This window comes from Patella vulgata, chromosome 1 (genome assembly GCF_932274485.2).
Source record: "Patella vulgata chromosome 1, xgPatVulg1.2, whole genome shotgun sequence".
Classification (NCBI taxonomy): domain Eukaryota; kingdom Metazoa; phylum Mollusca; class Gastropoda; family Patellidae; genus Patella; species Patella vulgata.
In genome coordinates this window covers 21,296,449-21,322,386 of record NC_065879.2, presented here as the reverse complement: position 1 = coordinate 21,322,386, position 25,938 = coordinate 21,296,449, and the positions used below count along the sequence as shown (strand labels likewise).

Here is a 25,938-nt window from a genome sequence, read left to right as displayed (position 1 = left end):
GGCCATAATTCATGAAGTTTCGATCCGATACATGCCAATATCGAAAGCAGCCGAGATCTTTTGGGAATAAACCTATATTTCAAGTTTCGTCAAAATCGGACAAGAATTGTGACCTGTAGAGAGTCCACAAACAAATTGTGGACGGACGGACGGACGGACGGACAGGGGCGACGACAATATACGTCCATATGAAAATGTGGGCGTATAAAAATGAAATGAAATAGGGTTTATCCTCATCCTGTTCTGCTCAGAATGAGCTAATGAAGAGGGGCATACGTCATACATTGCAATTGGAGGGAACATTGTGACCGGGACGCGGCGCTACGGCCTACTCTTATATCGAATTTCAACTGCCAAGCGATATTTCACGTGCATGCCCATGTGTACAAGGGACCTCTGTATTTTGGCCCATCTGAACGTCTATACGTTGTTCTTTACCACGTTCAAACTTTCTAGAGCAACGCAGGAATCGAACACAGGACCCTAGGTTAGTGATCTAACTTTATACTCAATGAGCCACTACAGATTCCAAAACATTAGGAACAACTGCGATGGGTCAATAAAATCAAAGAAAAATCACGTGTCCTTTTAATTTTATACCATATCGTACCGACTTTAGTAATGATGATCGAGGCTAGGCCGAAAATTCAATCGCTAAAATCTCGGTTCATCGTGGATCAATTTGACTGAAATTTTCAGAAAATTCCTTTTATATTATATAATTTTTAACTATTATAGCGGGAACTGCCAGCTCTTTATCTAATCTTCCATAATGTATCTTTAAGGAAGATGCTATTTTAACCGGAATTTTCGGTCCGTTTATTCTGAAATGCGAATTTATCTGCGATTCCTGTGTATTTGAACATTATTTAAAATCAAGCTAAACGCGACTTTTCGTAAATCGGATAGAAATATTAAGACGTCTGGACGGACAGGGGCGTCGACATATTTTTATTGTATTGGTACTTCGAACAAATTCGGTGTTTTAAAAAAAAACAACACACATAGATTAGGCTGGAGCCCAGATCCTTGTCGGGGTGGGTTAGTGGCAACTGGCAAGCGTGCGTTAAGACAGATCATTTATCACTCTCACTTTGACGTTTAGCTGAACGTAACCACTCTCCCAAACGCAAATCATGTTGTGACAAACAATAAGCTCGCGGAAATGCACGTGCATGAGCCCGTCCATGAAGGTATATAAGGATATCGCGTTGTTTGACATTAGTTCAGGCTTGACTACAGACAGGAGTGTGGAGTATATTGTTAGTTTGTCTCATCAAATGTTTTATGTAGTAATTTTTTAGTTTATTATGTAAAGATTTACGATCTTAACATTTGTTTATATCACTTACACAAACTGTGTCTTTTTTGGCGAATGGGATGGAATTAAATCTTTGTCTGCTGTATAATGTATAACGTTAGGAGTGGCATCTTTTTAGTTCAGTAAAATTAGTATCCCGAAGCTCCTTCGTTAGGCAAGAAGAGCATACTAGTATTTCCGGTTTTTTTCCAAGGTTCTCAAACATCGTTGAGTTGTTAACATGCGTGTTTCTAACTTAGATTTAGTGATGTAGCTTTCTGTAAGGTTTCGTAGAAAATGGGTCTTCATCACCCTGGCCTGTCAATCAGCCGGAGAACGGTCGGTAAGCTGGTTAAGCAGGACTAATTTCATATAGAGGGCAGATAACCTATTTTGGACTGTGGGGGGGGGGGGGATGACCGGGTTTAATGGCATCGAATTGACACAACTTTGTCTGATGTTAATGGGTATAACTTGTCAAATACAACCCGGCCATTCATTGAGGGACTGGGATGGTAATAACACCTCACCATTGCAATAATAGAGAAGAAACAAAACATTTCAACACCCGTAATCTGTCTCCTACCTAATATATTTCTTTTTAGCACGATGGTCAATACAGTATTACCCTGTTGTTTATTATTGGTAAGTTTTATTTTATATTCAGTCATTGGTAGATGGAATCCAATTGCTGTTAGGGCAATATTTCCCTTCAAATGCACCCTGTCTAACGTATGCCTGCCTTCATTGGACTCGGTCGATGCTGAAAAATGACATTAAACCGCATTTCATTATGCCAGATCAGAAGTGATTTGCACTTGAATCCAATCTTTTTCGCGCCAATTTAACATATCCATGTTCTAATTGTTGTGGTATATTCATAGCAGATATGATTTTATTGTGTATGACATGACTGCCTTTTCAGTTGGCTTTAATTCTGCTTTTTTTCCCCAGTTGGCTTTAAGTGGTGGAAATGCCGTAAACTATATTCTGGATAGTAAGTATTGTCATTCGCTCTAGCCGAATTATTCAGCTTTTATTTTCTGTAAATAACGGTATGATATATGATCAAATTATTGACGGTGGGGGTGTATAAGAATTATGCTGCAATAAAGCGAGTGTTAAATGTAGTACATATTGTGAGATTATCGACGAAATGTCTTCGCAGTCAAAATCAATATGGCGCGTGATATATACATTACATTGTCAATATTGTATGCTAGGCAAGATTTAGTAAGAATTTTGATCTTGAAATGCTTATATTCCGAGACGTTGTCTGACGTTGACATAATTTATACATTTACATTATACTATTTAAATATGCGAGCCAATTTCGTTGATGTATATGCCAATACAGCAAAACTATTCCAAGACGAAATGTGGCATTACTGTCAAGCCAACCAGGTGATGAACAGTGTGGTGTGAATTGGCTCACTTCATACTTTTCAGTATGCTAAATGTGCAGTACCGTCTTCGATCTAGCGTTCTCATTTTTAATGACGTCATTTAAAAACTAGATAGACCTTGTTTTGTGAAGTTGCATTCTGGTGTCTATTTTGATATCGAACCATTCGCTATCTTTTCAGTATCCGTCAAATGTGGTACAACAAAGGTAAACAACCCAGTTGTGAATATATTAACGGATGTGGCTATATCCGCTCGAGCGCGTTGCTATGGTGGTGATCAGACTTTTACAACGACAGATAAAGTTCATTACACCCTCCCTGGTACTTTAACTTCAGCTAAAAAAACCTGTAGATGGCATGTAAGTAACTTAATTATGTTTTATTCGGCTAGTCCGTTTCCATGTACACGTTGGAGGTCTTGACATTCAAATTCGAAATAGACTAGATGGACACGCCACCTTCCGGTTAGAATCTGAACGCATGTGGACAATTTTCCCACTAAACAATCTTCGTATTTTTGCTTTAGTGTTACGTTTGGGAGACGTGTTCGTCAATGTCAAGCGACAATTCTGCAAAAATTGGCCGTGGTACTGCAAGAGTGGGTCCGATTGCCCCAAACCGTGATTGGACGGTTGATTAGGAGCATGCCACGGCGAATTGCTGAATGTCTTGAGGATTGGTGGAGCAATTACTCAATTGAGACAAATCAAAAACGTCCATTTTCACTTTTGACAGTTTGGATTAACACATACACTGGTTACCTCTAATAAAAAAACAAAAAAAAAACGGCAGTGCAGTTTTGTATTCTGGATATCCCCTACGTTTTTTTTTTTGAAGAGTATATTACATTTTATTATTTTATGGTTGAAGTTGGTAGTTTTTATTACACATGCGATGTATTTTACAGCAACGTACTGGATCGTATACATATTCTGTAGACGTGTTAGTAAGATATGGTGAAGTTGGTAGTTTGATTTTAACCAAAGATAAAATAACGACAGTAGTTTGTACATATGATCAATATGGAAAACATGCCTCGCCTCAACATAATGTTCTTGACAAGTAGGTTATATTATGTCATTTAAACATTCAGTGCAATGACAATCCCCCCCCCCCCCCGAAAACGCAAAACTAAGAATTAATGGCTAGAATAAGACAACTAACATGGTCAAATATTTTTAAATTAGTTGCTATACTTGACAACCGTTTCATCCCAGATGGCAGCCTTGTAAACATCGTACATTGACGTGCACGTAAAATCCCTTGGCAGTTGGCATTGGCTAGTAGACCGTACGCCGCTGTTCGTGCAATATTGTCCCCCAGAGCAAACCGTTTTCAATATGCGTCTTCATTAGCCCAGTCGGACTAGAGAAATGGGTTTAAAGCCTACTGACGCCAACTAGGTAATTTCGGGATAAACGGATTCAATTTCAATAATTCGCTTGCGCTTAGGGGTCTTTAGCAGTGGGGGGGGGACCCGGAGGAAACCCAATGAGTTTGCACGGGCAACCCTACTTGCCGGAGAATGGAGACCACGCCAGTTGACTCGAGGGCATAACCTTAGGATACATACAACGCGCACGCGCTAACCATTCCACCCACCCCCAGACGTTAAACCCTATTTTATTTTGAACAGTTTCATCCAGTTTTAAAACTATTGTGAAACTGGGATTTTGTTTTCAGCTTCATAGCACCTCGCGAACTTGGTACAATCATAGGATCTACTGTACCCAGCAGCCAATTAAAATTGAGTATTCAAGATGTTCATAATGATGATGTTAAAGGCGATATGAATATAGATAGAAAGTATACTATATATGGAATATACAATGGTCCCAGTAAGTCAATTTGTTTTAATGATGGGCGGGGGTAAATCGGCGTTACATTATGGTCACAATCGAATTGGGTATTGGGGGGGGGGGGCGAATATGTACTTTTCAGGGCTATATAATGTTAAGTGACGATATTCTCGTATAGTTCCGCCTTGTCAGTGAGGGAGGAGAGAGCCTGCCAACGGACAGTGTACAGTACTGTTTTGGAATTAGTTATTTACACCCATTCCGTCCACTCATTCCGTCGAAAATCGCGATGTTTTTCCTGAATGAAATTTAATATTCACTCGATTAGTTTAGTGCAAAAACCTTGTTTTTCTGCTTTACCAGCACTGGAATTGACTAAGGTGTGATTGGAGAGTGGGAGACGCTTTAAGTGATTTTCAAATGATCATCTGCGACGACCGCCTTCATTAAATACTCCATTTATGGCTATATCTCTGAGAAATTCTTAACCCAAAAAGGTGGATATAGGTATTCGGAAAACGAGAAAAAGTTTTCGTAAAATTTGGCACTTAGGATGTTTATGTATGACCCAACGAAATTGTTTCTAAAATTAACTATTTTAGGTAAAGGTGTAGGGTTGAAACCAGTTCACTGTGATGCTGTGTCTAGTAGTGGAAAACGTTATGCTATATTGCGAGCTGGGTAAGTCTGCCTTAAATTTTTAAGTTTCCACATTTGTTGCAGTTGAACTCGTCACATCGAATGCGTAGTTGTAAATGACGGCCCAAAATTGATTACAGGATATAGAATGGTCCCGTTGCGTTTATATTTGGCTTTAAATAGCCATCGCACGTAAAATAGTGTGCACATTAAGCCGTAAAAGTTTGACGACTCTTTAACAAATATTTGGCCTTTTGGTTACAGTCGGCTTTAGATTTTTTTTATCTGCCTTTATTAACTATACAGTTAGGAGCGGCATTTTTTTTCCTCTAGAAAACTTCTAGACATTTATTCATACATTATAATTGTATTGAAAAGTTACATGTAAAAACAGTTTTTTAAAACTAAATCATTTAAAACTTTCCATGCAAAGTTGTCCTTCCACACATTAAATAGCCTTTGCGCATGTCGTACTTAAGAAAAGAGTTGTACTATTATCTACTCAGTCCTCCCCTCTCCACACTGGCCACAATTTTCTCGTATGCCGTAGTTCATAACGTCACATTCCTTACTCCAGTGTTGATGCTCCCCTATTTTTTTACAGATGTGGCGATGGATTGGTATTCAGGAAACAGGATGGCTTTATAACTTCCGGAAAAACTTTTCGTAGCCCCTATTTTGAAGGCTATCATTTAGATGACAGTAAGAGTCTATCGGTTGAATGTAATGTAACATTATGCACAAACTGTGGTGGGGTTCGTATTTTTAGACATTAACTTATTTGCAGTATTTTTAACCAAGCGTTGAAACCAATTATATAAAATTGTTGGGTCTAATCTTTATTAAAATGTTAAAGAAACTGTTATTATGCGTCTAATGTGTATTTAAAACCTGAAGATATCGATGGAACTAAACGTATTATTCGCTTAATACTGTTTATTTCCTCAAACGTTTAATATGTATCTATGCTTGAACGTTGTTTTCAGTGCATTGTGGGAAGGCGTGTATCCACAAGTGGACAATTTGTCGAGATAATATGCAGAAAGACATTTTTTGAATAAGTCCATTGTTGGTTCTCGCGTATTCCGTTTTGAAAGCACGGTTTTATAACTGCCAGCACAATAATTGGTTATTTTTCCACTTTCCTATCTCGATCCACCGTTCTGTTTACGCGATTGTAAAAACCAGTTTCTCTCGATTATTTTCCAAGGCTATCAAGATTATTCTTGAATTATCAAGTTATAAACGGGAGGGGGTGGAGGGTAGAAAGCAATACGATGGAGTTTGGTTTTATAATAACTAGAAATGACCAAAAGGAACAAACAAAAGAAAACAATGTGATTGAAATTAGGTTATATAACTAGAAATGTCCAAAAGAAACGAAATAGGAAAACTATGGGCCAATTGACAATTATTTCTCCATCTTAATTAGTTCATCATAGACCTTTGGTATGTATAAACCTGTATCTCTATTCGGTTCTGGGCTGTGGCGTTTGATTTGGATAGCTTCTATGATTTTCCTGTTTTTCTTTTGGTGTTTATGCATGGCTAAGGTTTGGACATTCTTCCAGTCTGGTTCGTGGCCCTGGTTCTTGCTGATATGTTCTGCTATTGCGGATACATTAGTTTTGGCTTTAGACTTGTGTTCTGAAATCCGCTTGTCAGCACGAAGAACCGGGCAATTAGTGTCTGTCGTTAGGGTCGGATATGTATAATGCGTGGTATTTTTTTTTTAGTCGTCATGTGACACCGTATGTAATGGACCCCCCGTATTCGCAATAATCAACGGTAAAAGAGGTACCTGTGTAGGAGGTTATAAGTACAAATCTGTCTGTACGTTCATCTGTAACCCGGGCTTTAACAAATTATTTACTGGAGTGTCGGCTTGTGGACCGGATGGAATGTGGACTGTGCCAAAAATTACTTGTACTGGTAAGTGTGAACTGGTTGTATTCAGATCTATCAACTTTACCTTGGCGAAAACCTGGATCGCCAAAACATTTTGATGTTTCGTACACTGTCGCGGTAGCTCAGTGAGACTACGGCTCGCTAACCTGGTGAAATCCTGTTACTGGCGTTTGGCAAGAACGTTCCTCTGGATTGTCAGTTTTATTGGGCATCTGTCTAATATTTCGAACGGGATTAATAGGAGTTCTCATTGGCGTCACATAAAATGGGGGGGGGGGGGCGACAGTTGGAATTACAAGATTAGTCAATGTCTGTGTAAAATGTCCCCCGTGTTGTATGCCCGTCTTCATGTAAACCCAGTTGATGAAGAGGCGTCGTATCATTCTATTGTACTGTACATAAACGTACCCAAAGAATCCATAGGTTCTACAAGGCCATTTTTTAAAACACCATTTTAAAAACGCGTTGCTTCCAAAAATAAAACGCCCATGAAATTGGCGCATCTACTTTACCCCGGAAAACAATTGTGGACCATAAATGTGACATTGGCTCATTTTTTTTTTTTATATAAAAGTAGGTTAACTGGATAACTGAACTTTACAATCTTGCTGTCCTGTACCCCCTTAAAACTCCCCGTGTCAGATGTTTGGGGAAACGTTGTCTTGGAAAAGGTGTTTCCATAGCCTATATATATATATAAATGTGGTTGGTATATTCACGAACTTTTCTTTAAGCTAAAAACTGTGGAACCCCGCCACTTATTGGAAACGGAGCTAGAACCGCTGTACGAACATATTTCCCGAATGCCGCAGCATACAGGTGTAATGCTGGATATAATATGATCGGATCTGGAGTGGTTCGGTGCTTATCAACGGGACTATGGTCGGCCAGACCAACCTGTGCCGGTGAGTTGATTTGCATTCGCCTATGGCTTGCTAACCTAGAGGTCCTATGTTCGATCCCTGCATTGACCGAGAAAGTTCATCGAGATTATTCCGGCGTAGTCTCCGTGTCGGCACTGTCGGAAATGGGGCCTGGCAACATAGTCGTAAGGATGGGACGAAAAATCAAGGTCCGGTGTTTACATTCGCGTGCACGAAAAAAAAATCTCTTGGCAGTATAAATTCGATGTAGGCCGTAGAACTGCCGGAAAGAAGGCCTGGCAACGTAAAATCTCTTGGCGGTATAAATTCGATGTAGGCCGTAGCGCTGCTCTTAGGCTAAAGTTTACCTTCGTTGCATAAGCTTAGAACTGGAACGCCGCCACTTGGAAACGGAGCTAGAACCGCTGTTCGAACTTATTACCCCAATGCCACAACATACAGGTGTAATGCTGGATATTGTTCGGTGCTTATCAACGGGATGATGGGCGGCCAGACCAACTTTTGTCGGTGAGTCTGATTTTACATTGGCCTATAATCAACGCTGACTATCTTGGAGATCTCAATGTTCGATCCCTGCATTGACCGACCGTTTCCATTAACCCAATTCGGAGCAAAACAGTAGGTCGTTAAACTTAATTGCATTGGCCGAGAAAGTTCATCCGGATTATTCCGGCGTGGTCTTGTTGGCACTTCCGGAAATGGGGCTTGGCAACGTAGTCGTTCGGATGGGACTAAAAATCAAGGTCCCGTGTTTACATTCGCGTGCACATAAAAAAAAAAAATCCCTTGGCAGTATAAATTCGATGTAGGCCGTAGCCCTGCTGTTCGGGTAAAGTTTACCCCTTCAGTAGCATATTGAATGGAGGATGCCGGTCGGCATTAGCCTCGGTCGGTGAGGTGGCGTTCTAAATTTTATTGTAGATATACGTACCCGAATGCGTAGGTTCTGTAAGGCCATTTTAAAATCTGCGCCATGTTAAAAACGCGTTACTTCCAAAAATAAACGGCCATGAAATTGCCGCATCTACTTTACCCCCGAAAACGAGTGTACCATAAATGTGGCATTAGACTTTTTTTTTTTTTTTTAAAGTAGGCTAACTAGATTAATAACTGAACTTTACAATCTTGCTGTCCTGTACCCCCTTAAAACTCCCCGTGTCAGATGTTTGGGGAAACGTTGTCTTGGAAAAGGTGTTTCCATAGCCTGTATATAAATGTGGTTGGTATATTCACGAACTTTTCTTTTTAAGCTAAAAACTGTGGAAGGCCGCCACTTATTGGAAACGGAGCTTTTACCGCTGTACGAACGTATTTCCCGAATGCCGCAACATACAGGTGTAATGCTGGATATAATATGAGAGGATCTGGAGTGGTTCGGTGCTTATCTACCGGGCGATGGGCGGCCAGACCAACTTGTGTCGGTGAGTCTGATTTTACATTGGTCTAAACAACGCTGACTAGCTAACTTGGAGATCTCATGTTCGATCCCTGCATTGGCCGACCATTTTCATTAGACCAGTTCGGAGCAGAACAGTAGGTCGTTAAACCTCATTGCATTGGCCGAGAAAGTTCAAGCCGGATTATTCCGGCGTGGTCTCATTGTTGACACTGCCGGATATGGGGCCTGGCAACGTAGTCGTTCGGATGGGACGAAAAATCAAGGTCCCATGTTTACATTCGCGTGCACATAAAAAAAAAATTCCTTGGCAATATAAATTCGATGTAGGCCGTAGCCCTGCTGTTCGGGTAAAGTTTACCCCTTCAGTAGCATACTGGATGGAGGATTCCGGTCGGCATTAGCCTCAGTCGGTGAGGTGGCGTTCTAAATTTTATTGTAGATAGACGTACCCGAATGCGTAGATTCTATAAGGCTATTTTAAAATCTGCGCCATTTTAAAAACTCCTTGCTTCCAAAAATAAAACGCCCATGAAATTGCCGCATCTACTTTACCCCCGAAAACGAGTGTGTGAACAATAAATGTGGCATTAACTCATTTTTTTTAAAAGTAGGCTAACTGAATAAATAAGTGAACTTTACAATCTTGCCGTCCTGTACCCCCTTAAAACTCCCCGTGTCGGATGTTTGGGGAAACGTTGTCTTGGAAAAGGTGTTCACATAGCCTATATAACTGTGGTTGGTATATTCACGAACTTTTCTTTTTTAAGCTAAAGACTGTGGAAAGCCGCCACTTATTGGAAACGGAGCTTTTACCGCTGTACGAACGTATTTCCCGAATGCCGCAGCATACAGGTGTAATGCTGGATATACAATGGTAGGATCTGGAGTGGTTCGGTGCTTATCTACGGGGCGATGGGCGGCCAGACCAACCTGTGCCGGTGAGTCTGATTTACATTCGTCTATCTTGCTGTCCTGTACCCCCTTAAAACTCCCCGTGTCAGATGTTTGGGGAAACGTTGTCTTGGAAAAGGTGTTTCCATAGCCTATATATATATATATATAAATGTGGTTGGTATATTCACGAACTTTTCTTTAAGCTAAAAACTGTGGAACCCCGCCACTTATTGGAAACGGAGCTAGAACCGCTGTACGAACATATTTCCCGAATGCCGCAGCATACAGGTGTAATGCTGGATATGCAATGATAGGATCTGGTGTGGTTCGGTGCTTATCTACGGGGCGATGGGCGGCCAGACCAACCTGTGCCGGTGAGTCTGATTTACATACGTCTAATCGTAGACGATGGCTTGCTAACCTAGAGGTCCTATGTTCGATCCCTGCATTGGCCGAGAAAATTCATCGGGATTATTCCGGCGTAGTCTCCGTGTCGGCACTGCCGGAAAGAGGGCCTGGCAACGTAAAGAGTCGTTCGGATGGGACGAAATATCAAGGTCCTGTGTTTACATTCGCGTGCACGTAAAAACAATCCCTTGGCAGTATAAATTCATGTAGGCCGTAGCGCCTGCTGTTAGGACAAAGTTTACCTTCGTAACACGAGCTAAGAACTGGAACCCCGCCACTTGGAAACGGAGCTAGAACCGCTGTACGAACCTATTGCACCAATGCCGCAACACACGGGTGTAATGCTGGATATAATGAGTGGTTCGGTGCTTATCAACGGGACGATGGGCGGCCAGACCAACTTGTGTCGGCGAGTCTGATTTTACATTGGTCTAATCAACGCCGACTAGCTAACTTGGAGATCCCATGTTCGATCCCTGCATTGGCCGGCCGTTTTCATTGGCCCAGTTCGGAGCATAACAGTAGGTCGTTAAACTTAATTGCCTTGGCCGAGAAAGTTCATCCGGATTGTTCCGGCGTGGTATCCTTGTCGGCACTGCCGGAAAGGGGGCCTGGCAGCGTAGTCGTTCGGATGGGACTAAAAATCAAGGTCCCGTCTTTACATTCGCGTGCACATAAAAAAAAATCCCTTGGCAGTATAAATTCGATGTAGGCCGTAGCCCTGCTGTTCGGCTAAGTTTACCCTTTCAGCCTCAGTCGGTGAGGTGGCGTTCTAAATTTTATTGTAGATAGACGTACCCGAATGCGTAGATTCTATAAGGCCATTTTAAAATCTGCGCCAAAAATAAAACACCCATGAATTACCGCATCTACTGTACTTCGAAAACGCGTGTCTGGCATTAGCTGGGTTTTTTTTTTAAAGTAGGCTAACTGGATAAATTTAATGTAGATCAACTTTACAATATTGCTGTCTTGTACCCCCTTAAAACTCCCCACATCAGCTGTTCGGGGGGAAACTGTCTTGGAAAGGATGTTTCTATCATCTTTATAGATGTGGTTGGTATATTCAGGAACTTATCTTTTTAAGCTAACTGTGGAACCCCGCCAAATATTGCAAACGGAGCTAGAAGTGCTGTACGAACGTATTTCCCGAATGCCGCAACATACAGGTGTAATGCTGGCTATAATATGAGAGGATCTGGAGTGGTTCGGTGCTTATCTACGAGACGATGGGCGCCCATACCAGTTTGTGTCGGTGAGTCTGATTTACATTGGTCTAATCAACGCTGGCTTGCTAACCTCGAGATCCCATTGTGACAGTATTGGGTCTTGATTACAACACTTTAACTTCATATGATACTATGATACTTTTATTCTAACATTATGTACAAAACTTAGACTCCGTAATTAGCTGTTTTGAGGGAGCCTTGGTCCTAGCTTGGCTTGCACGGCACGATTGTGCCAACTCCCCACTAACTTGCATGTCGGATCTTCGACTCGGACCTGCCTGGTCCCAAGTTAACTTCTAGACGCCCCGACTAGCCCCGTCTGTCATTCGTTTGTATTCGTTAAAATCACTTTTTCGTGTCAAAATGGCACGAAGCGTCTATAACACCTGTCGCTATGTAACACATGTTCGATCCCTGCATTGACCGAGAAATTTCATCTAAATAAGTTTTACTCGTTGAATTGATTACCAATCACGGCCGAGATAGTTCATCGCTGCTCCGGCGTGGTCTCTTTGTCGGCACTGCCGCAAAGACTGCCACCATGGGGCAACGCGAGTCATCCGGATGGGACGAAAGAACTGTGGAACGCCCGCCACTTGGAAACGGAGGTAGAACGGCTGTACGAACCTAATACCGCAACATACAGGTGTAATGCTGGATATGAGTGGTTCGGTGCATCATCAACGGGACGATGGGCGGCCAGACCAACTTGTGTCGGTGAGTCTGATTTTACATTGGTCTAAACGACGCTGACTAGCTAACTTGGAGATCTCATGTTCGATCCCTGCATTGGCCGACCATTTTCATTAGCCCAGTTCGGAGCAGAACAGTAGGTCGTTAAACCTCATTGCATTGGCCGAGATATTTCATCCGGATTATTCCGGCGAGGTCTCATTGACACTGCCGGAAATGGGGGCCTGGCAACGTAGTCGTTCGGATGGGACGAAAAATCAAGGTCCCGTGTTTACATTCGCGTGCACATAAAAAAAAAAATCCCTTGGCAATATAAATTCGATGTAGGCCGTAGCCCTGCTGTTCGGGTAAAGTTTACCCCTTCAGTAGCATACTGGATGGAGGATGCCGGTCTGCATTAGCCTCAGTCGGTGAGGTGGCGTTCTAAATTTTATTGTAGATAGACGTACCCGAATGCGTAGATTCTATAAGGCTATTTTAAAATCTGCGCCATTTTAAAAATCCTTGCTTCCAAAAATAAAACGTCCATGAAATTGCCGCATCTACTTTACCCCCGAAAACGTGTGAACAATAAATGTGGCATTAACTCATTTTTTTTTTTTTTTAAAAGTAGGCTAACTGAACTTTACAATCTTGCTGTCCTGTACCCCCTTAAAACTCCCCGTGTCGGATGTTTGGGGAAACGTTGTCTTGGAAAAGGTGTTCACATAGCCTATATAACTGTGGTTGGTATATTCACGAACTTTTCTTTTTTAAGCTAAAAACTGTGGAAAGCCGCCACTTATTGGAAACGGAGCTTTTACCGCTGTACGAACGTATTTCCCGAATGCCGCAGCATACAGGTGTAATGCTGGATATACAATGGTAGGATCTGGAGTGGTTCGGTGCTTATCTACGGGGCGATGGGCGGCCAGACCAACCTGTGCCGGTGAGTCTGATTTACATTCGTCTATTCGTAGACGAATGCTTGCTAACCTAGAGGTCCATGTTCGATGCCTGCATTGGCCGAGAGAATTCATCGGGATTATTCCGGCGTAGTCTCCGTGTCGGCACTGCCGGAAAGAGGGCCTGGCAACGTAAAGAGTCGTTCGGATGGGACGAAAATTAAAGGTCCCGTGTTTACATTCGCGTGCCCTAAAAAAAAAAATCTCTTGGCGTACACATTCGCGTACACGTAAAAACAAATTCCCTTGGCAGTATAAATTCGATGTAGGCCGTAGCGCTGCTGTTAGGCCAAAGTTTACCTTCGTAACATGAGCTAAGAACTGGAACCTCCGCCACTTGGAAACGGAGCTAGAACCGCTGTACGAACCTATTACACCAATGCCGCAACACACGGGTGTAATGCTGGATATGAGTGGTTCGGTGCTTATCAACGGGACGATGGGCGGCCAGACCAACTTGTGTCGGTGAGTGTGATTTTACATTGGTCTAATCAACGCTGACTAGCTAACTTGGAGGTCCCATGTTCGATCCCTGCATTGGCAGACCGTTTTCAGTGGCCCAGTTCGGAGCAGAACAGTAGGTCGTTAAACTTCATTGCATTGCCCGAGAAAGTTCAAGCCGGATTATTCCGGCGTGGTCTCCTTGTCGGCACTGCCGGAAAGTTGGGCCTTACGACGTAGTCGTTCGGATGGGACTGAAAATCAAGGTCCCGTGGATACATTCGCGTGCACATAAAAAAAATCCCTAGGCAGTATAAATTCGATGTAGGCCGTAGCCCTGCTGTTCGGCTAAGTTTACCCCTTGAGTGGCATACTGAATGGAGGATGCCGGTCGGCATTGGCCTCGGTCGGTGAGGTGGCGTTCTAAATTTTATTGTAGATAGATGTACCCGAATGCATAGGTTCTATAAGGCCATTTTAAAATCTGCGCCTTTTAAAAACACGTTGCTTCCAAAAATAAAAAACGCCCATGAGATACCGCATCTACTGTACTTCGAAAACGCGTGTCTGGCATTAGCTGGGGGTTTTTTAAAAGTAGGCTAACTGGATAAATTTAATGTAGATCAAACTTTACATTATTGCTGTCTTGTACCCCCTTAAAACTCCCCACATTTGTCTTGGAAAGGATTTTTCTATAGCCTATTATAGATGTGGTTGGTATATTCAGGAACTTATCTTTTTAAGCTAACTGTGGAACCCCGCCATATATTGCAAACGGAGCTAGAACTGTTGTACGAACGTATTTCCCGAATGCCGCAACATACAGGTGTAATGTTGGATATAATATGAGAGGATCTGGAGCGGTTCGGTGCTTATCTACGAGACAATGGGCGCCCAGACCAACCTGTGTCAGTGAGTCTGATTTACATTTGTTTTATCAACGCTGGCTTGCTAACCTCGAGATCCCATTGTGACAGTATTGGGTCTTATGTCGGGTTCTTGATTACAACACTAACTTCTAAACCTAGATGATTCAAATTTAGATCGCCTCGATTACTACTACTGTTACATATTTAACCGTCTCGTATCCAGTTTTTCAGTTATCATAACTGAATGGCAGATGGATTCGAATTCGGAGCAAACGATGGCATCGAGAGTTGATTATGGTCTTGAAATGTTAATAAATATCCAATTGGGCCTGAAGACCTACAATGGACAAATTTCTCTTGCATAATGTGTAACTAAAATCATTTAACTTGGGACACCCAACCTAACCCTTTATCAAACATGGATTTTGCAAAGAGGCAATTTTTTTTATTTAGGCCTAAGACCTGCCATAGGCAAACTATTAGACATTGTTAAAATGAAAAGGGCATAATAAATACTACATGTAGATGCCAGATTTTCATTAGATTTTGAATCGATCTGCTGTTGAACGTCCATAATGATTAAACGCAAAAATAGATAATCGAGACTTTAATTACGATGACTGCGGTAACCATGAAATCAAGGCTACGAGATTTTAAAAAAAGGTTCTTCTCGGCTAGAGTGAAGGAATTTGTCTGAAATTTTAATATGGACGTTTATTGTCGTCGCCCTCAAAGATCTTGGTTCCTTTCGATATTTGGGGGTATGGGATTCCTGAATTATTGCCCCGGATTGTACGAAAATCGCGTTTTTGGCTTGTGTTCCCTCTAGAGTTCATGATTATCCGATGTGAAAATCGGACCAAAACTGCCGGACAAAATGGTCGCTCCTCGTACGCAAATAGTGTAAATATATGGTATATCAAGGTTTAGAAGTCACAATTTTGTAACTTTGAAGAAACCGCTGGTTGACTTATTATAGTGATAACGGTCAGTTCTTGATACAGTCGTCCATATTGTATCTTTACCAAATTTTATATATTGAAATATAACGACAGATTCAACCAAATCTGAACCGACTGACTATCTAATGTCATGGAAAAGCACTGTACATTGGTTAAAAATGGCAGATTTCGTATTGGAAGGACCATATGCAAAGTATTTACTCGTGTGGTTTTGGGGCAATATTTTTATCCGGAGGTGTATCATTTTGAGTAAGTGCATTATGTCAATGAGGATGGCACTTTTGGTATTTATCATTGGAAAGGTATAGGGGATGACGTTTCAAATGTAGGCACCGGAACATTGGCTACTTGGATTCGATTGAAAGAGACAAAATATGTAGTCTGAGTCGGACCATGCTCCGTTAATCTTGTTTATAAATTCCCGAAACTCGTCCACATGTGTTAAGTAATTCTACATATCCAAAAATACAAGAACTACGAAATTGAACTTATTTTACTTAATACGCATTATTTCCATTGAAGCTTTTGAGTTATTCAAAATGCAACGTTCAAAGGCCAGCCCACGGGTACATTTCGAAACGAATAATACGCATTTAACTAATTTATTCCATATCTTCTACGACAGTCTGACATGTGCAAATATTGCTATACAACGTATGAAACGCTCCCATAGATCTGTAACAGTCGGTTCCTAAGCGTATGCCTCCCGACATAAACGGGACTGCGCAGGTGCAATCAATTTTAAATAAACTCGATTTCAATTGTCCTGAAACGCAAATTTCAATTTAACAAGGTTAAAATCTATTTTAGTAATAATTACCACTTTTTTGTTTTAATTCTGAAGTATACAGATTTGGACGTATATTGTAGACGCCCTATGTGCGTTTCCGCGGTTCCGGACGTCCGTTCACGTTTTGTTCTCTACAGGATAAATTTTTTTATCCGATTTTGAAACTTAAAATGGATTTATAATCCGATCTCCATTCCTTTCGATATCAGACCGTAACTTCCTAGGTTGTGGCCTTTTATTCGAAGTAGCATTTATAGCTCCTGTTCATCCCTTCCATAATGTAGACCTGTCTGGCATGGATGTTTCTTTGCGTGTATATAAATGTATTTTTTTTTTCACAGTAAAGAATTGTGGAATTCCACCAAATATGAGGAATGGAATCAAGAGATATACAAAAACTACTTATGGTAGTACCGTCGTCTATGGTTGTAATTACGCGTTTAGAATTGTGGGAAATCGGAATGTGGCATGTTTATCAACTGGTAAATGGGGTAGATTACCAACTTGTGGACGTAAGTATTTTATGGAATACAGAAAACCGTTAAAAAATTCTATGGAATAATATTTTTGTTATGTGTTTACATGTCCTTACGCTATGGTGCTGAATGTCTTTAAAATGTATGTATTCGAGGGCGATTCATATTAAATAAAGATGTATCAAATTATGTATACCGTTTTTATACGCCCACATTTTCATGTGGACGTATAGTCGTCACCGCCAGCGTCCATCATGTATTCGTACCTCTGTTTCATTTTGTGGACACTTTACAGGTAAAATTTGTTTTTATTAGATTGACGAAACTAAAGATGTCTCCTAAAGATCTTGGTTCCTTCCTGAATTATGAGCCTGATTTTACGAAAAGTAAAAGTATTTTCGCTTGTAAATTCGAAAGGAGTAACTATTATCCGATTTAAAAACGTTTAAATGTATCGCCATTATACCCTAATGACGGTTGAGGTTCAATTTTCGTAAAAAATCGCACAAACTGTGACAAAATGGCGGCTCCTTGTACGCAAAATAGAGTAAAAGAGTGCCATACCAAAAATCTGTTCCTTTCGCTATTTGCGCATATCGGACAGTAACTTCATAGATGACCCCGGATTGTACGAAAAATTCGAATTTAGGAGAAATAGAAACGAATCGGCCCAACAAAATAGCCGCTTGTTTTGACCTAGACAACGTACAATTTTTATTTCATTTTGATAACTTAAGTTTATCCCAAAGATTTCAATTCCTTTCCATATTTCTGGATTTATGGCCCAGATTCTACGAAAAATCGCCTTTTTACTTCGTCTCTTGCCGAATGCAGGCGTATCTTGACTGGCAACCGCTGGTTTGTTAACAATAGGAAAATATACCATCGATACCATCCAAATTTGGATGAATGTGTGGCGAGGAGAATTTAGTTCCCCCTCTTTACAATGGCCCTTAATTGTAGGAAAAATCACTTTCTTTTTAGCTTGTTCTCTCTCCATCTCTCGAATGTGGGCGTATCCTGCCTGGCAGCCGCTGGTTCCTTGTTTTACAAGGCTGCTTTTATTAGGTCTCCTTAAACCTACTGTTTAATGCATGGCCCAATTACTAATGAATATTGTGCTACTATAGAAACATATCATCGCCTCTGTCCGTCCACAATTTGTTTGTGGACACTCTACAGGTCACAATTATCAGATTTTGACGAAACTTGAAATATAAGTTTATCAAAGAACTCGTCTGCTTTCGATATTGGCATTTATCTGATCCAAACTTAATGGATTATGGCCACTGTTTGTACGAAAAATCACGTTTTTAGCTCGTGGACCCTTAGAGAACACAATTTTTGTTGAAACTTGAATTGTGTTTATAACATAAAAATCTCAATTCCTTTCGATATTCCCGCATATCAGACCGTAACTTCCTGAATTATGGCCCCGATTGTACAAAAAATCGCGTTTTTGGCTTGTGGACCCTATAGAGGTCACAATTTTTATCCGATTTGAAAAACGGTATTATATCGTCAAGGACGACCCGAGTTCAAATTTCGTAAAAATTGACAGACAAAATGGCCGCCGTACGTTCTCAAATAGCGTTAAAATATGGTATCAAGGTTGTGGACCCTAGAGGTCACAATTTTTATCCGATTTTGTTGAAACTTGATATGTAAATTTATAACCAAAGATCTCGGTTCCTTTCGATATTCCCGCATATCGGACCGTAACTTCCTGAATTATGGCCCCTGATTTTACGAAAAATCGCGTTTTTAGCTTGTGGACCCTATAGAGGTCATAATTTTTATCCGATTTTGTTGAAACTTGAAGTGTAAGTTTATAACCCAAAGATGTTTCTTTCGATGTTCGCGCATATCGGACCGTAATTTATAACTTCATGAATCGTTTTTAGCTTGTGGACCCTAGAGGTCATAATTTTTATCAGATTTTTTTTTTAAAAAAACGTCTCGCCGTTACACCCAAGGACAGCTGAGTTCGAATTTCGTGAAAATCGGCCCAAAACTGACGGACGAATCGCGGCACTTCGTTCTCGAATAGCGTAAAAATATGGTATATCAAGGTTGTGGACCCTATAGAGGTCACAATTGTTATCCGATTTTGTTGAAACTTGAAAGTAAGTTTTATAACCCAAAGATCTTGGTTCCTTTCGATATTTGCTCATATCAAATTGTAATTTCCTGAATTATGGCCCTTGATTGTAGGAAAAATCACTTCTCTATCCATCTCTCGAAAATATGGGCTTATCCCGTCTGGCAGCGGCTGGTTTCATATTTGTAACCGTATAGTTATATGCTTTCTGGTTTTACAGTCGATTGAATTGTAAATTCTACAGGCTAAACCACGTATATTCAATATAGTAATTCTGCGTCACTATCTTTTGCCGTCACAACAAATTGCCTATTCAGATTGAATTTTAGGGCTGATTTTAACCCTTTGTAATTTTCTTCGATGTGACCGTACGTAACTAACGTACGAAAATTAAATGGTAGCTGGCTTTTTTCGCACGTTTACAGTGAATGGCCATTTTGCTCGGTAATCCCAGCAAGAATTTGGCTATTTTTTTTTTTTTAAAATGTGTTAAAGTTTTAAATTTGAACTGAAATTAATTTTTAGTCAATCCCCACGCTAAAAATTAATTTATCTGAAATAGACACGACCGAAGTGCAAATATGCCGACGTCAAATCTAGAGTTGTAGATGTTATTTTTGTTAAATCATTGGAATCATTGGAAGAAGCGATAAGGCGTTCTGTAAGGATTATACAGTCCTAAAGGCTGCGAGAAGGCTTTGTTTACAATGTAACATTGTGTCTTGTAATGTTGATAAGATCATAATGTTTACGTTTGAGGTGACCTCATGACCTGTGACGTTTAAACGTCATATGGATATCGGGCTATTCACCGTGTCAGTCACTTCTCTGCAGGTAGGGTGAGTCTATCGTTCAGATTGCGATGTGACATTTCATATCTTGGTTTGCAGGAATAACTCGTGATATCGGCATCTGATTTAAGTAGTGGTCGATCTGTAAGAAGCGGGAAACGCTTACTACTTCCAAAACGCCCCTTACACCCCAGTATTTTCATTCTCTAATGAATGTCCACTTAGTTACTGGAAACGGCGGATTTCACATTCAGTTCAGTGAACTGAGAACGTTTAATAGGTTGAATGAATGCCTTAATTCATAAAGATCGCCTAATTTCCGTTATATAACATCGAATCAGATTTGTGATCCACCTGCCGGAAACATATTTGTCGAAATAACGACTTCGGTTAATTAAAGGCCTACCGGATTGAAATACAAAATCTTTTTCGTTTTTTTATACTTTCCATGACCCTACACTAGATGTAGATCGGACCGGTTGTAGCGATAGGTCGCTTCAGAGGTCATACGAGCGGCTTTTGACCCTATGACGTCTGACATTTGATTTATTAATCGGCATTGATGTTGCTAATGGATTACCCAGTTCCGTGCAAAACCCGCCTTCAGCTCGCCGTAACAGTTTTATTGGCTAATCCATCACGCCAATAAGAACATATCAATACCAATCTTAGTGTTGTAAAGACAAGTAAAAACAAAATTTTGAACTATAAAAACGAAACTAAATAGGATGTTTTAATCAGATTGGATTAAAATATAATTTTGCTTAAAATGTGAAGTGAGTTTTTAAAATATTTTTATCCCTAAAAAAAAATGGACGTATCTGTTATGATCTCGGCTCCAGTCAGTATATATTTTATGTAAACAATAACTCGGTTTTCTTTGCATCACTTTTCGTTTCTGCAAATCTTTGTTCCCGATCAACCGTAACCAAGATCCGCGATAAATTTATATTTGGAATGTGGTCAAGTTCCACACAGTCTTGAAATGACCTAATTGTCGGTCAAACGTCTGAAGGACTCGACGGAGTGATCTGGATGTGTCGTAAATTGAGAGCCATGGCGACTTCCTAAGACTTGACTGACTCGCTGACCTGGAGGTCTCGTGTGCGATCCCTGCGTTGGCCCAAAAATCTTCATCGGGTTTTTCTGTCGTTCTCTGGTTGGTGTTAAGGGGAGGGCCCGACAAGGAACCCCTATAATCTTTCGTCTAAACGTCAAAGATAACTCAACAGTTGGAATGCGATAATGAAGATGGACATACTCTATACAGTGTACTATCGGTCTACTCTTATATTAATTCCAACTGCCAGGGGTGTCTTTTCCTTGCATGCCAATATGTAAATGGGGCCTCGTTTTTGTGCCACTAAGGAAATGAGGAATCCCTACGGAAATGGGGTTATGTCCTACTTTTCTGGTAGCACATTATATACCAAATGGTATTTAAACGCGAAATTCACATTACATGTTCAAGTCTGAAGGTTTAAGATCCCAGCAGTGTCCTTAATAGGAACGCTTTTTTCTAGTTGCTAGTTTCATGGTTGATTGTATGGCGTCTTTATAAATTTAATATCTATTTTAAGGAATACTTTGTGGAACTCCACCAGCTATAGCAAACGGTAACAGAACATTTACACTGACGTATTTCCCGAATTTCGCAATTTACAAGTGTAATATTGGATATGCTATGACCGGTTCTGCAAGGGTTCAGTGTTTATTGACTAACAAATGGTCGACAAGACCAACCTGTACAAGTAAGTAAATCTTATTTCTGACCAACTTTTCAGTAATGAAATAACGACAGTTTAGATGTAAGGGGGGGAGTCGGGGGTTTACCTGGGGAGGGGGTGCCTGCTAGTAGGTCGGTGTCGCCTGATGGGTAGGGGCGGCCTGATTGGTCATGTTGTATATAAGAATGGCGGGTGGAGGGGGGGGGGGCGAGTGTAGCGCGCGCCTTATCGTAAGGCTTTTCAGAGCAGGTGGTATGGTTTCGGCTCGCACAATTTTACAGGACCAGTAGCGTCCCCGTCTGAACTCGTGTTTCTCCGTGTCCTTCAGTTTTCCGTCACTGCCAAATCCCTACACATAAATAATTTAAATTATTGTACTATTTCTGTCTAGAAATGACAGGTTTTATCACTTACACAATTTTATAATACACAGTATAGAAATATTATACCAGATTTGTTTTGAAAATGACTTATGGCATCTCGAAAACGGTATTTCGATTTAACTAGGACCTAGCTTTGGACCCAGGATTCCATAATAGAAAATATCTTCGAAAACATGTCTAGACATTCAGACTGAAATGTCTAGCTGCGATAATCGACTTGAACGTTTCCTTCACTCAAAGCTGCTGTAATTTTTCCACCTAGGCTTTTCCGCTTTAAGCATTAGGTGAACCACTTAACTTACTATTCAAACATTAATTACTTTTTATTATTGCGGGTGGGCCTGGATGACCGAATTGTCGGCACGTGCACGTTAATAAGATCTGTCATTGAGTCAACTGGTGTGGTTTCTATTCCTCGGTCCTATGTGACAAGGAGTAGGGTTACCCGTCCAACCCAGTGGACTTTCTCCGGTTACCTTCCACTGGTAAAGACTCTACGCGCAAACGAATTATTGAAATGAAATCGAACCATGTTAGTCCGGAAATGACCTTGTTAAACCCACTTCTCTTTATCTAATCTGCCCGTCCAATGATTGTAAACTTATCATTTCAGACTTTTTTTTTCTGTAGTAAAAGGGAGAAAGTTCGGGATTTCGGACAAAACTAGCCACGGCTACAGATTGTAAATCTTGCGGTCGCTGCTTGGGGAACATGGGCATGCCCAAAAGCTATGCAATAGCTGTTCAGACCCATACTAGCAAAATAGCCCGTTGTATATTCGGATGATTTACTTCCATCGGGGCATTGCATAATAAAAAAAAACCCTTTTAGTTACAGATAAAAGATGCAGAACGCCGACTATGCAGGGTGCTGCACGTATTGTACGTATAACTGGTAATAGAGAAGGCGATACCATACAACTTGGCTGTAATAATGGCAGGAAGCCGGTCTTCCCAAAAACTTTTCCAACAGGAGTCCTTGTTTGTAAAAATGGTTCTTTCCCACCATTAAGATTTACATGCTGATAAAGATTTAGTAAGTATCTTTAATACTTTTTTTTAACGGGGCGAGGTATAATGGTCCAGTTTTCTGGTGCGTTAACTTTAGATGCTGATTGAATCGAGTGCCATTTGATTTCAATCCTGTACTAGACGAGGAATAGGGTCGACAGTTAAGGCTTATGGGTTTTCTCGGGGGGGCCCTTCTAATTACTCCCACGGCTGAAAATGACACGCGCTATCGAATATTAAAATTAGACTTAGTGTTGCTCGGACTGAGCATCTCCTAAAAGGGGCAAGACCAACAAGTTTCAACAACGTTGCAGTAAATGTTAAATATACTCGGCCAAATTAAAAACTTGACACTCGGAATTTTTGGGACTAGATTTTTAATATTTGGTTTAACACAACTATTTTAGTGTATGTACAATCGACCTTCACATCAACAGAAAGCAAGAATACGTCTCGCCGAAAGTCCTTGACATTGATAACGTTCGTGATGTCGCAGTACCCCCAAAATGAAATTCAGACTTGGAGAACAACCGGAATAAAGTGTTTAGTAACGGTTTTGGCCTCCACTAGCGTCTCGTACTGCGACACAACGTCTGTTCATGAATCTCAGAACATTAGTAAACACTACCCGAGGAAGACGTCGCCACTGCTCAGCAAGAGCATGTTGAAGGTCCTGCAACGTCAATGGTGGATTCACTTGCTGACGAACACGTCGACCCATTTCGTCCCAGATGTGTTCAATAGGATTAAGGTCGGGGCTAAGCGACGGCCAATCCAGGACTTGGACATCGGCATTTCTTAAAAAAAAATCTGGGTACCAATTGCTTTATGGGGTCGAGCATTGTCTTGTTGAAACGTTAGTCCAGGCCCATGTCTCTGCATAAACGGAAGAACGGGTTGCAAAATCTGATCCCTGTACTGGACAGCATTTAAGTTCCCTTGGACAACAAGAGAACGTCCATGTGCACAAAAAGAACCCTCTGACGCATACTTGAGCGTAACGTTCACCTCGTCTGCTGTACGAAGTGAATCGAGATTTGTCACTAAAGACAAACGATTTCCACTGTCTTTGAGTAAATCTTATGCGTCTTGTGGCCCACAAGTCGGTTACGGCGATGAAGAGGTGTCAATATTGGTCCATTATAGGGCCTCAGAGCTCGAAGACCAGCAGCCTGCAAGCGATTTCGAACAGTTTGTGCAGTTACCCTTCCACCAAACACCTCTACTTGTGGAGGTTGCAGTGACAAATCTTTCTAAGATGACGTAATCGTATTGCTTGATCTTCCTGGAGTGACGTGGTGCTCCCGCCCTTGGGCGGTCGGCAATAGTTCTTGTTTGAAGCACTCTCATTCTAAGATTATCTGGCGTGAACAATTAAAGGCTCTTGCAACAGTGAACACAGACCGGCCAGCATAGAGCCTACCTACAGCACGTAGACGTTCTACATTTGAAAGGCGCGGCATTGTCTAACAAAGATGAAAATTAATTTGTTTTTTCCAGTTCAAGTTACGTGTGCGTGTTAAGTTTAAGCAAACTTGCATCGATTGACCTCACGAGTTTGTGTTTGCACGTGTTTTTTTCAGGTTTTTCATTTTTATATGCTCAGATCACGTGATCCACGTGACTTTACAATTTTATGAAATTAAACGCTTCTTACTTATCTGTTAGAAACACTTTAAAATTTATTTGACTTACTAGAAGAAAAAAGGTTTTAATTTGGCTGAGTATATTTGGAAATAAGTCCCCCTGTATAACGACAAAAGATCTGATTTAGGGCACGGTTTATCAGGATATTATATACGAAATTATATTGTCTTGTACATAAAGCCGCCGCGTAGATTTCAGTCATACTGAACAGTACCTATGACCCAATTCAAGCCACGTGGCTAATGTTTGACGGCTTGCATTTAACAAATATTTCATATGTTTAGATATTTCGCTTGGTGTTGGGTGTGTTTCAATAACCCAAAATTATGTTCATAGGAACACATACAATGCATTCTGAACCAATTTTTCATTTTCCTCTTTGAGAATGACTGGGATCGAATCTGTGTACAGCATTTCTGTAGACCCATAACCTCATGTAGTCCGATATGTTGGTGTCCGCCGTTCAGTTATTTGGAAATGTGGTGTCATGTGCCACGGGCCTGTTGAAATGCATATATAAATCGAGCACGTGCAAAACTATTTAAGCGACGAAATTTGTCACTTGCCGGTTGCCAAACCATGTGATGCAAACAGTTAGCTATGTGGAGTCAATTGGGTATGTGTAGCGGTCAGTAAAGTTTACGCGAAGTTTTTGTGTATTAAATGTTACAAATGCATATCGTGTTAATATCCTAATAAGTCATTGCTACAATGTTCGGCCCAACATCTACGGGTGATTAAAATACAGCGCTAAACTAATCCGAAGCTTTCTTATAAAAGCCCAGCGAGCGTGAATCGATTGCGTTATTTCCAGTTTTAATAAGTCTCGCTTACAAAAACGTTTTACGCAGACCCCAGTTGAACTTGTTACGGCGAATGTTCACCCTCAAACGACTTGCAACTACAGGCTAGACAGAGCCCGAAAACAATTCGTTCTGTCACGTGAAATTTAACTAGTCGTAAAAATTCTGAATAACGGTAATATTTAGCCTTACAGCCAGCTTTAATGAAATATAATCCTTTCTAATTTTTTTTTTCAGCATGGGATGAAGTCGGGGATGAGGCCTTGAATAAACAATATCACGATAAAATGTCAGTTTGTTTGGGGTTTTTTTTTTTACATATAAGGAATATATTCGTGTTATAGAGAATCCGAGTCTACCTTGCGGGTGTCCCTATTATACCTCTGTCCAGCCAGCAACTGACTTTAAACATCCAACGGCTTTTAAATTCACTCC

At 40.8% G+C, this 25,938-nt stretch overlaps 2 protein-coding genes across 5 annotated transcripts in view; both read left to right on the top strand.

Annotated features, from left to right (window-relative positions):
- LOC126816614 (3-oxoacyl-[acyl-carrier-protein] reductase FabG) overlaps nt 1–25,938 on the top strand; it is a 121,726-nt gene that overhangs the window by 2,559 nt on the left and 93,229 nt on the right. The window lies entirely within an intron of this gene.
- Nucleotides 1,224–25,791, top strand: LOC126816385 (sushi, von Willebrand factor type A, EGF and pentraxin domain-containing protein 1). Of its 4 annotated transcripts, XM_050542855.2 has the most exons (20): nt 1,224–1,262; nt 1,906–1,945; nt 2,255–2,297; nt 2,887–3,065; nt 3,614–3,768; nt 4,390–4,544; nt 5,108–5,186; nt 5,749–5,899; nt 6,881–7,076; nt 7,787–7,957; nt 9,187–9,357; nt 10,103–10,273; nt 10,433–10,603; nt 11,725–11,892; nt 13,317–13,487; nt 14,689–14,856; nt 16,907–17,077; nt 21,514–21,684; nt 22,875–23,078; nt 25,741–25,791. In XM_050542855.2, exons 2-19 carry the CDS (start codon nt 1,910–1,912, stop codon nt 23,066–23,068), a joined length of 2,721 nt encoding a protein of 906 aa, XP_050398812.2. In that variant the 5' UTR covers nt 1,224–1,262; nt 1,906–1,909; the 3' UTR covers nt 23,069–23,078; nt 25,741–25,791. The 4 variants fall into 4 exon arrangements, with proteins under 4 accessions (XP_050398812.2, XP_050398822.2, XP_050398915.2 ...); XM_050542865.2 differs by lacking the exons at nt 1,224–1,262; nt 10,433–10,603; XM_050542958.2 differs by lacking the exons at nt 1,224–1,262; nt 10,103–10,273; nt 10,433–10,603; nt 11,725–11,892.